Genomic DNA, 13,613 nt, shown 5'->3' on the forward strand with positions numbered 1-13,613 from the left:
AATGGTTGCTGGAGACACAAGGGTTGCTGGTTCACACGAGTCATTGGAGACAGGGGTTGATGGAGTCAAAAGGGACGATGGAGACACAGGAGTTGCTGGAGTCACAAGAGTTACTGGAGACAAAAGGGTCATTTGAGACACAGGGGTCACTGGTTCACAAGAGTTCCTAGAGTCACAAGGGTCACTGGAGACACAATGGTTGCTGGAGACACAAGGCTGAATGGACACAGGTGTTGATGGAGTCAGAAGGGACACAGGGGTTGCTGAACTTACAAGGATTGCTAGAGTCACAAGGATTGCTGGAGTCACAGGGGTTACTAGAGCACCAAGGGTTGCTTGCTGGAGACACAAGAGTCATTGGAGTCACAAGAGTCACTAGGGTCACTATACACAAGGGGTTGTTGGAGACAAGTCACAATGGTTACTGGTTCACAAGGGCTGCTAGAGACACGACACATGGGTCATTGGAGTCACAGGCTTTGGTGGCGTAACAAGGGTTGCTGGAGACATAGGGGTTATTGGAGTCAGAGGGTCATTGGAGCCACAAGGGTCACTAGGATTGCTAGAAATACACGGTTGTTGGAGTCACAAGAGTTGCTGGTTTGCAAGGGTCGCTGGGGACACAGGGGGCCAGTGGAGACACAGGAGAGTTGGAGACACAGGAGAGTTGGAGACACAGGAGAGTTGGAGACACAGGTGTTGGTGGAGTCACAAGAGTTTCTGGCGTCAGAGAGGTTGTTAGAGTCACAATGGACACTCCCGTGCCAGTCTGCAAGGTTGGGATGCACTGATAGGGGCCACATGTCCTTGCTGTTGGTTGTATTCCGCACCATCCCATCTTCAGCACCTCACTGTTGGTCAATGAGGCTGCAGTCACAGTGATAGGCCAATAATGAGGTGGGGGAGGCTCTTAGTGTTGACCTGCAGGCAGGGGTGGACTGACAACTCATGGGGCCCCAGGGCAATAGGGGATCATGGGGCCCCTATGTCCTTGCCCACACTCAAACCACACCCAAAAAAGCCTATTAAAGGTACCAGGGGCATCTCATGGGGCCCCCTACTGACCCCGGGCCCTCGGGCAGTGCCGAGTTCCCAAATGGTCAGTCCGCCCCTGCTTGCAGGCAATTGCTATTTGCAGATACATTTGCCCTGGTTTGCCGACAACAAGGTGCTCTAAAGGAGATCTGACAGAATTTGTACCCTCCTGGGGGTTGCCATAGTTGTAGCCTACAAGTAACCTGATTGGTGCATTGCTTAGCCTCTGATTGGTTCCTTGTCCCATTGGCAGCGGTTGAAGAACTCGGTGAAGGCCAGCAAAGACTGGGGACCGGCTCTGCTTGAGCACCGGACTGGCCGATACGCACTGGAGGAGGGCAGCCCTGAGATCCAGCCGCTGAACCCGGAGAAGCAGAAGAAGGAGGAGATCGGTCTAACAATACAGGGCAGCAACGGGCAGGCCCACAGCCAGGACTCTAAAGTGTAACCAGCTCCTGTGGAAGGGGTGGAGAAAGGCACTGGTGGTATGGATGCGTCTTTACCCTTCCCCCCCCCCCAACCCCGTCTCCCTCTTGTCTTCATCCAGACCAGTCGTATCCTCCATTGTCCTCTTTCCAACCCGTCACCTCAGAGCATTCAACAGAATAACTATCAAACTGTTTCTCCCATCCACGAGGAGACATCAATCGTTCAGCTGCTGAGCAGAGGAGCCACGGCCCGGGATCGCCCTGCCCCCGACTCTCATAGCCAGGACACCAACCATGTGCGCTATGGGAGAACACGGGGGGGGGGGGGAAGAGAGATGGAATCATCTCACAACGTAGATCTAACTCTTCTAATTTTAGTTTACATGAAATCTTATTTTTTAGAGTTTTATAAGCTCAGTTTTTATTTTTTAACCCGGGGAGGCCGGGGGTTGTGCGTCCTCCGTAACTCCTCCCCGGCCACGTAGGACATTTTACTGAACTGGGGAGAGAGAAGAAGAGAAATGCAAACACTTCGTATTCCTGTTACTTGAGAAGGACAGCAGGAAGTGGAGGGCCACTCTGTGACAAAAGGGGCCACTTTCCCGACCTGCTGCGTCTACATACACATCCGCCCAGCGCGCCACTGACTGATATCACAAAAGAGGAGCTGCTACTGAGCTGTGCGTACCACGAGGGACGTTCCTAATGGTCCTTCGTAAGGGTACCGCAGCGCCCTCCTGTGGATCAAACGGTCTCTGCGTCTCTGAGTTAGACGTCTCACCACTGCCAACCAAACCACTGCCACTTAGGTGGTTACCAATCCAGCAGCTTCATTTAAGTCTTCCTAATGATTCCAGACCTACAAAGGTATTGCCAATCTGGGTCTTCCCAGTGCTCCTGGCCTGGTGACAACCAAATATATCAATAATGGGACTTGCCAAATTTTACCGCCATGTACTGGCCCTTCGTGCCATGATACCTAAACGTTAATGCCCTTAGAGTCTATACCAGCCATACATGAGGCTTTGTCTTGGGGTCATTTTTTGATAGACAAATAATGAAAGGAGTTCAGGAAACAGTTAGTCCAGTCTGGGTGTCAGCGGCCACTTTACTACAGAGCACGCTGCTCCCAAACCCCGAATCGGGTCACATTCAGGGAAGATCAGCTGCTAAACGCCAACAAAAACTCAACCTATGTCCCATAGACTTCACTAATCCAAAAGGAGAAGGCTGGCAACAGTTTAAATATAATTCAAATGCTGAGAACTTTACTCATCCCGACAACATGAACAAAGAATCTCTGGTGAGGCTTCTCTGTCGATGTAGACCAGATGAATGAAGTTACCCAGGTTTAACATTTGTTGAAGTGCAGCAGATCTCCTTTGGATTGGGTACTTTTGCAGTGCAGCAGATCTCCTTTGGATTGGGTACTTTTGTAGTGCAGCAGATCTCCTTTGGATTGGGTACTTTTGTAGTGCAGCAGATCTCCTTTGGATTGGGTACTTTTGCAGTGCAGCAGATCTCCTTTGGATTGGGCACTTTTGTAGTGCAGCAGATCTCCTTTGGATTGGGTACTTTTGCAGTGCAGCAGATCTCCTTTGGATTGGGCACTTTTGTAGTGCAGCAGATCTCCTTTGGATTGGGTACTTTTGCAGTGCAGCAGATCTCCTTTGGATTGGGCCCTTTTGCAGTGCAGCAGATCTCCTTTGGATTGGGCCCTTTTGCAGTGCAGCAGATCTCCTTTGGATTGGGTACTTTTGTAGTGCAGCAGATCTCCTTTGGATTGGGCACTTTTGTAGAACCCAAAGCTGAACTACGTACGTGTTCTTGATGACTTGTTTAATCCCTTTTTGGCAATTCCCTCTGCTTAAAAAAAATTGCAGTACCCAAGAACACTGCCAAAAGAAAAAAAAAACAATATGGACTCAAGTGACTCAATATTTACTCAAAAAAACACGTATTTATTGAGTAAATATTGGGTCGTTTGAGTCCACATTGTTTTTTCTTGAGTTATATACCAACCGATCGGAATTTAAGGCTTTGAGTTAGCACCCTCTTCAGGAGTGCTGCCAACAATGGGTTAAGTTTCAAGGCCACGAGCAGATCGAACCTCAATCACGGCAGAGCTCCTGGTCTTCATTGACAGTAATGGAAAGAGCTGCACAAACGTGTCAGATGTCACTGGGAGCATCAGCTGTTACAGGTTACTTTGCCATGTTTGGATCAATGGATTGGACGATGGATGGTACCATTGTCCAATCTGCTTTCTTCTCCCAGTTCTAGAGCTTAGATCTTGAGGTGGGTCTGGAATACCGAGAATTTTCACACCTTGCAGACATAATAAACCTCCATGAATTAAATAAACGTTGTGGAACCAAGGGCCAGAATTGTTTAGGAAGTAAATGCGACATTCTGTTGAGTGGCTTAAAGGGTCCGCCAGAACTATGAGGAGTGAAGGGGAACCTTTCACCCAACATTTAGGTTGGTTCAGGAGTGCTGCCAACAATGGGTTAAGTTTCAAGGCCACGACAGATCGAACCTCAATCACGGCAGAGCTCCTGGTCTTCATTGACAGTAATGGAAAGAGCTGCACAAACGTGTCAGATGTCCCTTTTTTTTTTAAGGAGCATCAGCTGTTACAGGTTACTTTGCCATGTTTGGATCAGTGGATTGGACGATGGATGGTACCATTGTCCAATCTGCTTTCTTCTCCCAGTTCTAGAGTTTAGATCTTGAGGTGGGTCTGGAATACCGAGAATTAAATAAATGCGACATTCTGTTGAGTGGCTTAAAGGGTCCACCAGCACTACAAGGAGAGAAGGGGAACCTTTCACCCAACATTTAGGTTGGTGCCATAACAAAAAGAACAAATTTAAAAAAAAGGAGAAAAAATCCTTTTTTTAGGAGCATTAGCTGTTATAGGACATTTGGCTGTGTTTGGGATACTGGATTGGACGGTCTATGGTACCCTTGCCCAGTCTGCTGTTTTGTCCCAGTTCTAGGAGTTAGATTTTGGGGTGGCTCAGTAATGCAGAAAATTGTTGGACCTCACAGATGTAAAAAAACCTCCATAAATAAACATTGTGGAACCAAGAGCCAGAATGTTTCAGTATGTAGGTGAGGCCAGGGGCGGACTGACCATTCGAGCACTCGGGCACTGCCCGAGGGCCCGGGGTCAGTAGGGGGCCCTATGAAATGCCCCTGGTACCTTTTATAGGCTTGGGTGTGCTTTGAGTGTGGGCAAGGACACAGGGGCCCCATGATCCCTTATTGCCCGGGGCCCCATGAGTTGTCAGTCCGCCCCTGGGTGAGACATGCCGTTGAGCAGCTTAAAGGGGCAGCCAACACTACAAGGAGAGGAGGGGACCTCTCACCCAGCATTACGTTTTGGTACCATCACAAAAAACCCATCAAATAAAAAAGTTTTTTGTAGGAGCATTGGCTGCTATAGGACACTTTGCCATGTTTGGATTAGTGGATTGGACGGTCTATGTCGCCATTGGCCAATCTGCAGTCTTCTCCCAGTTCTAGAGTTTAGATCTCGAGGATGGTTCTGAAAGCCAGATATTTTTCACACCTCACAGATGTAACAAACCTCCATAAATGGCAGTTGAGGGACCAGTAGACAGAACGTCTTAGGATGTAGGCGTGATATTCTGCTGAGTGGCTTGAAGGGGCAGCCAACACTTCAAGACGTAAAGGGGAACCTCTCCCCCAACATTTAGCTTAGGTACCATCACAAAAAGCACATCAAGATAAAAAAAGAGGAAACAAAATCACCCAGGCAGCGCTATTCCCAAAATCCCAAAACTTTTTGGATAAACCTTCACCCTGATGTGTGTGGAGCCCAAAGGAGCCTGGCACAGAGCTGGTATATGGCGTCCTATGTGTACTGGTATTATTTCCAATACAAGGCTGCTGGATTCTATACGGTATAGTGGTTGAGGTCAGGTCTCTCTTGGAGGCAGCAGAGACTTCTGTGAACATGCCGTGTGTGGGAAATGCACACTGCACTGGGCAGAACATTGGGAGCACCAGCAATATGGGGACCTATACAGCCTCTATACAGGCTTCCAAATTATCGGCTGAAGCTGTGGTGGAACTGCAAGAACCAGAGCGCCCTGCCAGCCCTGCTGGGACTTGTAGTTCCATCCCCGCTGAGTCACCATGTGCCAAAATCTGTAATGACGCAAACATTCGGTTGTCATGCAGCACCAGATATCACCAATGGGGGGCAGCACACTGCTAATGAAAATACTACAGTGTAGGTTGCTGCTCTGAGCTTCTACCTGTCACTGCAGTGTTTGCGGAGAGTGGAGAACTCCACGTTGGGTCAGTCCCGGACAGGAGAACCTGGTGTGGAGCATTGTAATATTTTCAGTACGTGCCACTCCTCCCTGCATTCCTCCTGATTTGTCAGATAAAACTGTCTGTGATGTCCATAGCATCCAATCAGCTGTTTCCGGTGGGTGAAAAAATGGAGTCTGGTTGTTACTTGCAGCACAAGTGGTGGTCAGGCTGCACAGAGATGGTTACATGGTGGTACTTGCAAATCCAGCTTGTGGGGAACACTACATAGGGGCACACTGTGGGGGGGGGGGGGGGATTTACTAAAGATGTGCTTTTTTTCCACTAAGCCAATGGACCCAGCCATGTGACAAGGAATTTAATTCAATGGTTGATTGAGGTGAGTACAGCAAAAATGTACTCATCCCCAGTGTACCCCATAATCTGATATATTTCATATAACGATCTGCCCAACGCTGACCATACACATGATAAGCAGTCAAATGTACACTATATGGCCAAAAGTATTTGAACCTTCCTCCAAATAACGGAGTTCAGGTGTCTCCACTGAAGGGTCCTGGTAATACTCCATCATACAAAGACATTGTAGACAATTGTGCTCTTCAAATCTTGTGATGACCCTTTTCTGTTCCACCATGACTGTGCCCCTGTGTACAAAGCCAGCCCCATATGGTCTGACCAGTCTGGTGTGGAGGAACTCGAGTGTCCTTCACAGAGCCCTGACCCCTACTGAACACCTTTGGGATGGACAGGAACACCAATTGCGAGCTAGGTTTTCTCATCCAAGATCAGAACCTGACCTCACCAATGGACACCAAGGGGATGGGGCAACTCCATCTTATTGGCCATGGTTTCGGAATGTGGGCAACTCCATAGTAACGTTAATGGTTTTTATAATGGTGGGGGAATTCCATATTAATGGCTGTTGTTTTGGAATAGGACGACCAACAACCTTGTGGTAGAGTTGGGTGAAGACCCTTTTCTGTTCCACCATGACTGTGTCACTGTGCACAAACCCATCTCCATAAAGATATAGTTTTGCCAGTTTGGTGTGGAAGAATTCAAGAGTCCTGCATAAAGCCCTGACCTCAACCCTACTGAACACCTTTGAGATGACTTGAAACCAGGTCTTCGTATTCAAAATCAGTACCTGACCTGACAAATTTCCAAAGACACCCTCCAAAATCTTGTGGAAAGCCTCCCCAGAAGAGTGTAGGATGTTATAGTCACAAAGGGAGCAACTCCATGGCCATGGAGGGAAGGGGAGGGGGCAATTCCATATTACCAGACATGGGGGGTGTGGAACTTCTCATTAGTGGCCATGGGGAAAAGGAGGCAACTCAATATTACCAGCTATGGGGGGAGGAAGCCACTTTATTAATGGCCATGGTTCTGGTTCAACAAGGTCTTCCCAGAAGAGTGAAGGCTGGTGTAACTACAAAGGAGGGCAACTCCACAATAATGGTCATGGAGGAGGGGGCAACGACATATTAATGGATATCGGGGTTGGGAAACTCCTTATTAATGGCCATGTGGAAGAGGAGGCATGGTTATGGTTATGGAATGGGAAGCCCAACAAGGTCTTCCCAGAAGAGTTAAGGCTGGTGTAACTACAGGGGAGAGGAACTCCATAATAATGGTCACGGAGGAGGGGGCAACAACATTAATGGACACCAGGGTTGGGAAACTCCTTATTAATGGCCACGGGGAAGAGGAGGCAACTCATTATTAATGGTCATGTTATGGAATGGGAAGCTCAACAAGGTCTTCCCAGAAGAGTGAAGGCTGGTGTAACTACAAAGGAGGGCAACGCCATAATAATGGTCACGGAGGAGGGGGCAACGACATATTAATGGACATCAGGGTTGGGAAACTCCTTATTAATGGTCATGGGGAAGAGGAGGCAACTCATTATTAATGGTCATGGTTATGGAATGGGAAGCCCAACAAGAACTTCCCAGAACAGTGAAGGCTGGTGTAGCTACAAAGGGAGAGACAACTCCATATTAATGGCCATTGGGGAGGGGGGCTTGATATTAATGGCCATGGTTCTCCAATGGGAAGTCTACAATGTCTTCAGAGTGGAGGCTTTTTTAGTCTTAAAAGGAGGCAACTTTATATAAATGTCCATTAATCCAGATTAGAATGTCCTACAAGGTCATATATGTGGGATGGTCAGGTGTTCGTAGACTTTTGGCCATATAGTATTAATTTGATTGCTTCAAATGGAAAAGATTCAAAAGAAAAAGAATTTCGGTTCATTTCCATTGGGTTGTCCACCAGAACCATTCTTTTTAACTGGGATTGTCCTTTATTGATCCATTCATGCAGTCGGTCGCCATATTGATTGATCATATTGTTAGGTGTATGATCAACATTAGGATAGAAAAATGCTAGAATCACATCACCAAGCTATGGCACTACATCGGTGATAAAATACTTTACTTTCAAGAGGCGACTTGTCTGCAGCGCCGCATTGAACCTGGATTTACACCTTTGCATTTTTTGCTTGATGCTTATTCCAATACAACCAATGGGAACGCATCTCCACACACACATAAATGTCCTTCAAGATGTTCATTGGCGCCCAGGGGCGGACTGACCATTTGAGCACTCGGGCACTGCCTGAGGGCCTGGGGTCACTAGTGGGCCCCATGAGATGCCCCTGGTACCTTTCATAGGCTTTTTTGGGTGTGGTTTGAGTTTGAGCGAGGACACAAGGGCCGCATTATCCCCTATTGCCCGGGGGGCCCCATGAGTTGTCAGTCCTCCCCTGTTGGCGCCACATGTGCTAATATTAAGATGCATGTTCAAAGTGCATTGAAGGCACGCATGTCATTGCGCCATTAACGTGTTTTGATGCGTTTCAATGGAAAATGAATGCTAAGGTGGGAATCCAGCCTACTGAGAAGGTTGCCACCACCCATGTAGCCTTCACAACATCCAATAATTCACCCCCTGGAACAGCAGATTGGACCGATGACAAGGCTGTGTCAATGAATAGAATGGGATGTCACTCACCTGAGCAGTTGAGGCCCCAAGTGGGGGGGCCACCATGTCCGCTCTTCACCAGCTGAAGCTGTAAACGTGACAATCTGGTGCCGACCGCAACCCTCGTATTCCAATTAGGACCCGCACGCGACCGTTGCACTAAACATTCTGAAGAAGCCCGCTGTTGATTTCTGATTTTCTTTCTTCTTCCGCGAGCGTTCCTCACCTACGCCGTGCAGCATGGAGCGGAGCCCGTACACGCAGACTGTTGGGGTGCACACGCACTAAATCACTTTTGAGAAGCTGGAACACAATGGTGCAAATGATGAAAGCTCTGCCTTCCATCGTCCCACCCTCCCGATAAGAATCCCCGTTTTTTTTTTTTTCTCCGTGCTGTCCGCCATCCTGGGACTCTTTGTTTTCTTGTCTTGTAGATTGATATCTGTGAATGTATCGGCACGTCTGTCTAGGAGATTTGTAGAGACGAATGTATGATGGAGAGTCGCCTGTAACTCGCTTTCTGTATTCTTTTTGTTTTTAACGTTCCACAAGAATCTGCCAACAAGTATTAGAACTTTGACCTAGAGCCGTAGCGAGTGTTCTAATCCTCCCGTATTTGATGAACTAATGAGTAAGAAGTATTTTGTCGTTGGTCGATAGCGTTGATATTTTTTTATTATCTGTGTCTACTGAAACTTATTTTTTTAATCTTTGAAAATTGCCATCTTTATCCTGCAGAGAAACCCAAAGTGTAGAGAACTGAAAAAAATAAAAAAATAAAATATGAAACTGTGAGCACACTGTCCCCCGAAACGTCACCCTCTGACCTTCGGTGACGTCCTATGCAAGCCCACCTCTGTAGACAAGCACAACGTGTTATAAGGGCACAGCCGCAGTCGCTGTCTATCCCCCCCCAGACCAGCATAGCCATGTGGGGGCGGCCGTCTTCTTCCCGGTGCACAATGTGAATTCTGGGGGGGTGATCTGTATTATGAGCACAGGGCCAGAGGAAGACGCGGCCGAAACATGGCGCCCCATGGAGTTTATCGCACAATAAATTGTTGGGTGTTTTTTTTTTTCTTTTTACTGTTTACCCGATTTATTGCCAAATGCATTGAAGGTTTCCTGACACCCACCAGCTACAAGTTCGTCCTGGAATTTCCATGTCCCTTTAACGTAATAATCTTCATTAAAGTTACCGTAGAAAACTTCTTCGGCTCTGCGTTTCCTTTGGTGTGATTGGGGGGCTCTGGGTGGGGCCTGAGTGGAAGCGTTCAATGTGAATTTGTAGAACTTCACCACTTGTCCTCCAAAAAGGTTTTACCCCCTTCATGAGGACATGACCAGAGACTGCGGACATAGTACAGGAGATGACCAGAGACTGCGGACATAGTACAGGAGATGACCAGAGACTGCGGACATAGTACAGGAGATGACCAGAGACTGCAGACACAGTACAGGAAATGACCAGAGACTGCGGACACAGTACAGGAGATGACCAGAGACTGTGGACACAGTACAGGAGATGACCAGAGACTGCGGACATAGTACAGATGACCAGAGACTGCAGACACAGTACAGGAGACGGTCAGAGACTACTGACACAGTACAGGAGATGACCAGAGACTGCGGACACAGTACAGGAGACGGTCAGAGACTGCAGACACAGTACAGGAGATGACCAGAGACTGCAGACACAGTACAGGAGATGACCAGAGACTGCGGACACAGTACAGGAGATGACCAGAGACTGTGGACAGTACAGGAGATGACCAGAGACTGCGGACATAGTACAGGAGATGACCAGAGACTGCAGACACAGTATAGGAGATGACCAGAGACTGCGGACATAGTACAGGAGATGACCAGAGACTGCGGACAGTACAGGGATGACCAGAGACTGCGGACACAGTACAGGAGATGACCAGAGACTGCGGACACAGTACAGGAGATGACCAGAGACTGCGGACATAGTACAGGAGATGACCAGAGACTGCGGACAGTACAGGGATGACCAGAGACTGCGGACATAGTACAGGAGATGACCAGAGACTGTGGACATAGTACAGGAGATGACCAGAGACTGTGGACACAGTACAGGAGATGACCAGAGACTGCAGACAGTACAGGAGATGACCAGAGACTGCGGACATAGTACAGGAGATGACCAGAGACTGCGGACACAGTACAGGAGACGGTCAGAGACTGCAGACACAGTACAGGAGACGACCAGAGACTGCGGACACAGTACAGGAGATGACCAGAGACTGCAGACAGTATAGGAGATGACCAGAGACTGCGGACACAGTACAGGAGACGGTCAGAGACTACTGACACAGTACAGGAGATGACCAGAGACTGCGGACACAGTACAGGAGACGGTCAGAGACTGCAGACACAGTACAGGAGATGACCAGAGACTGCGGACACAGTACAGGAGATGACCAGAGACTGCAGACAGTATAGGAGATGACCAGAGACTGCGGACACAGTACAGGAGACGGTCAGAGACTACTGACACAGTACAGGAGATGACCAGAGACTGCGGACACAGTACAGGAGATGACCAGAGACTGCGGACACAGTACAGGAGATGACCAGAGACTGCGGACACAGTACAGGAGATGACCAGAGACTGCGGACACGGTACAGGAGATGACCAGAGACTGCAGACACGGTATAGGAGATGACCAGAGACTGCGGACACGGTACAGGAGATGACCAGAGACTGCGGACACGGTACAGGAGATGACCAGAGACTGCGGACACGGTACAGGAGATGACCAGAGACTGCGGACACGGTACAGGAGATGACCAGAGACTGCGGACACGGTACAGGAGATGACCAGAGACTGCGGACACGGTACAGGAGATGACCAGAGACTGCGGACACGGTACAGGAGATGACCAGAGACTGCGGACACGGTACAGGAGATGACCAGAGACTGCGGACACGGTACAGGAGATGACCAGAGACTGCGGACACGGTACAGGAGATGACCAGAGACTGCGGACACGGTACAGGAGATGACCAGAGACTGCGGACACGGTACAGGAGATGACCAGAGACTGCGGACACGGTACAGGAGACGACCAGAGACTGCGGACACGGTACAGGAGACGACCAGAGACTGCGGACACGGTACAGGAGACGACCAGAGACTGCGGACACGGTACAGGAGACGACCAGAGACTGCGGACACGGTACAGGAGACGACCAGAGACTGCGGACACGGTACAGGAGACGACCAGAGACTGCGGACACGGTACAGGAGACGACCAGAGACTGCGGACACAGTACAGGAGAGTATACAGTATATACCAGTCCTAGAAGATCATTATGGGAAGCGTGGTGCAGATTTTGGGAAGTCAGCGCCATCTGTTGGATACATGCAGACATTACAAAATAAAGAACACGCAATACAAAAAGATGACAACCACCCCAATTTATAAGTAGCCCAAAGGTGAGCACAGCCTGTTGCACCCCACAGCTCACATGCATGTGTATACAGTATATATATATATACAGGGGGGCAAAAAAGTATTTAGTCCCCACCAATTGTACAAGTTCTCCCACTTACAGAGATGAGAGAGGCCTGTAATTGGCATCATAGGGAGACCTCAACTATGAGAGACAAAATGAGAAAACAAATCCAGACAATCTCATTGGCTGATCTGGAAAGAATTTATTTGCAAATTATGGTGGAAAATAAGTATTTGGTCTCCTACAAACAAGCAAGATTTCTGGCTCTCACAGACCTGGACCTTCTTCTTTAAGAGGCTCCTCTGTCCTGCACTCATTACCTGTATCAATGGCACCTGTTTGAACTTGTTATCAGTATAAAAGACACCTGTCCACAACCTCAAACAGTCACACTCCAAACTCCACTATGGTGAAGACCAAAGAGCTGTCGAAGGACACCAGAAACAAAATTGTAGACCTGCACCAGGCTGGGAAGACTGAATCTGCAATAGGCAAGCAGCTTGGTGTGAACAAATCAACTGTGGGAGCAATAATTAGAAAATGGAAGACATACAAGACCACTGATAATCTCCCTCGATCTGGGGCTCCACACAAGATCTCACCACGTGGGGTCAAAATGATCACAAGAACGGTGAGCAAAAATCCCAGGACCATACGGGGGGACCTAGTGAATGACCTGCAGAGAGCTGGGACCAACGTAACAAAGGCTACCATCAGTAACACACTACGCCCCCAGGGACTCAGATCCTGCAGTGCCAGACGTGTCCCCCTGCTTAAGCCAGTACATGTCCGGGGCCCGTCTGAAGTTTGCTAGAGAGCATTTGGATGATCCAGAAGAGGATTGGGAGAATGTCATATGGTCAGATGAAACCAAAATAGAACTGCTTGGTAGAAACACAACTCGTCGTGTTTGGAGGAGAGAGAATGCTGAGTTGCATCCAAAGAACACCATACCTACTGTGAAGCATGGGGGTGGCAACATCATGCTTTGGGGCTGGGACCAGGACGACTGATCCATGTACAGGACAGAATGAATGGGGCCATGTATTGTGAGATTTTGAGTGCAAACCTCCTTCCATCAGCAAGGGCATTGAAGATGAAACGTGGCTGGGTCTTCCAACATGACAATGATCCCAAACATACCGCCCGGGCAACGAAGGAGTGGCTTCGTAAGAAGCATTTCAAGGTCCTGGAGTGGCTTAGCCAGTCTCCAGATCTCAACCCCATAGAAAACCTTTGGAGGGAGTTGAAAGTCCGTGTTGCCCAGCGACAGCCCCAAAACATCACTGCTCTAGAGGAGATCTGCATGGAGGAGGAGATCTGCATGGAGGATGGGCCAACATACCAGCAACAGTGTGTGCCAACCT

General features: G+C 48.6%; 1 protein-coding gene across 1 annotated transcript in view; it reads left to right on the forward strand.

Moving 5' to 3' along the window:
• Positions 1-9,973, forward strand: part of SLC6A9 (solute carrier family 6 member 9) — a gene marked incomplete at its 5' end in the record, with an annotated part of 42,062 nt that extends 32,089 nt beyond the window's left edge. Inside the window, one exon of the mRNA XM_089667074.1 lies at positions 1,289-9,973. Within this exon, the coding sequence (XP_089523200.1) occupies positions 1,289-1,483 (195 nt within the window). The remainder of the gene's footprint in view (positions 1-1,288) is intronic.
• Positions 9,974-13,613: the final 3,640 nt, after the last annotated feature.

This window comes from Staurois parvus, unplaced genomic scaffold (genome assembly GCF_062004578.1).
Source record: "Staurois parvus isolate SC_StPar_1 unplaced genomic scaffold, SC_StPar_1.0 ptg003006l, whole genome shotgun sequence".
Taxonomy (NCBI): Eukaryota; Metazoa; Chordata; class Amphibia; order Anura; family Ranidae; genus Staurois; species Staurois parvus.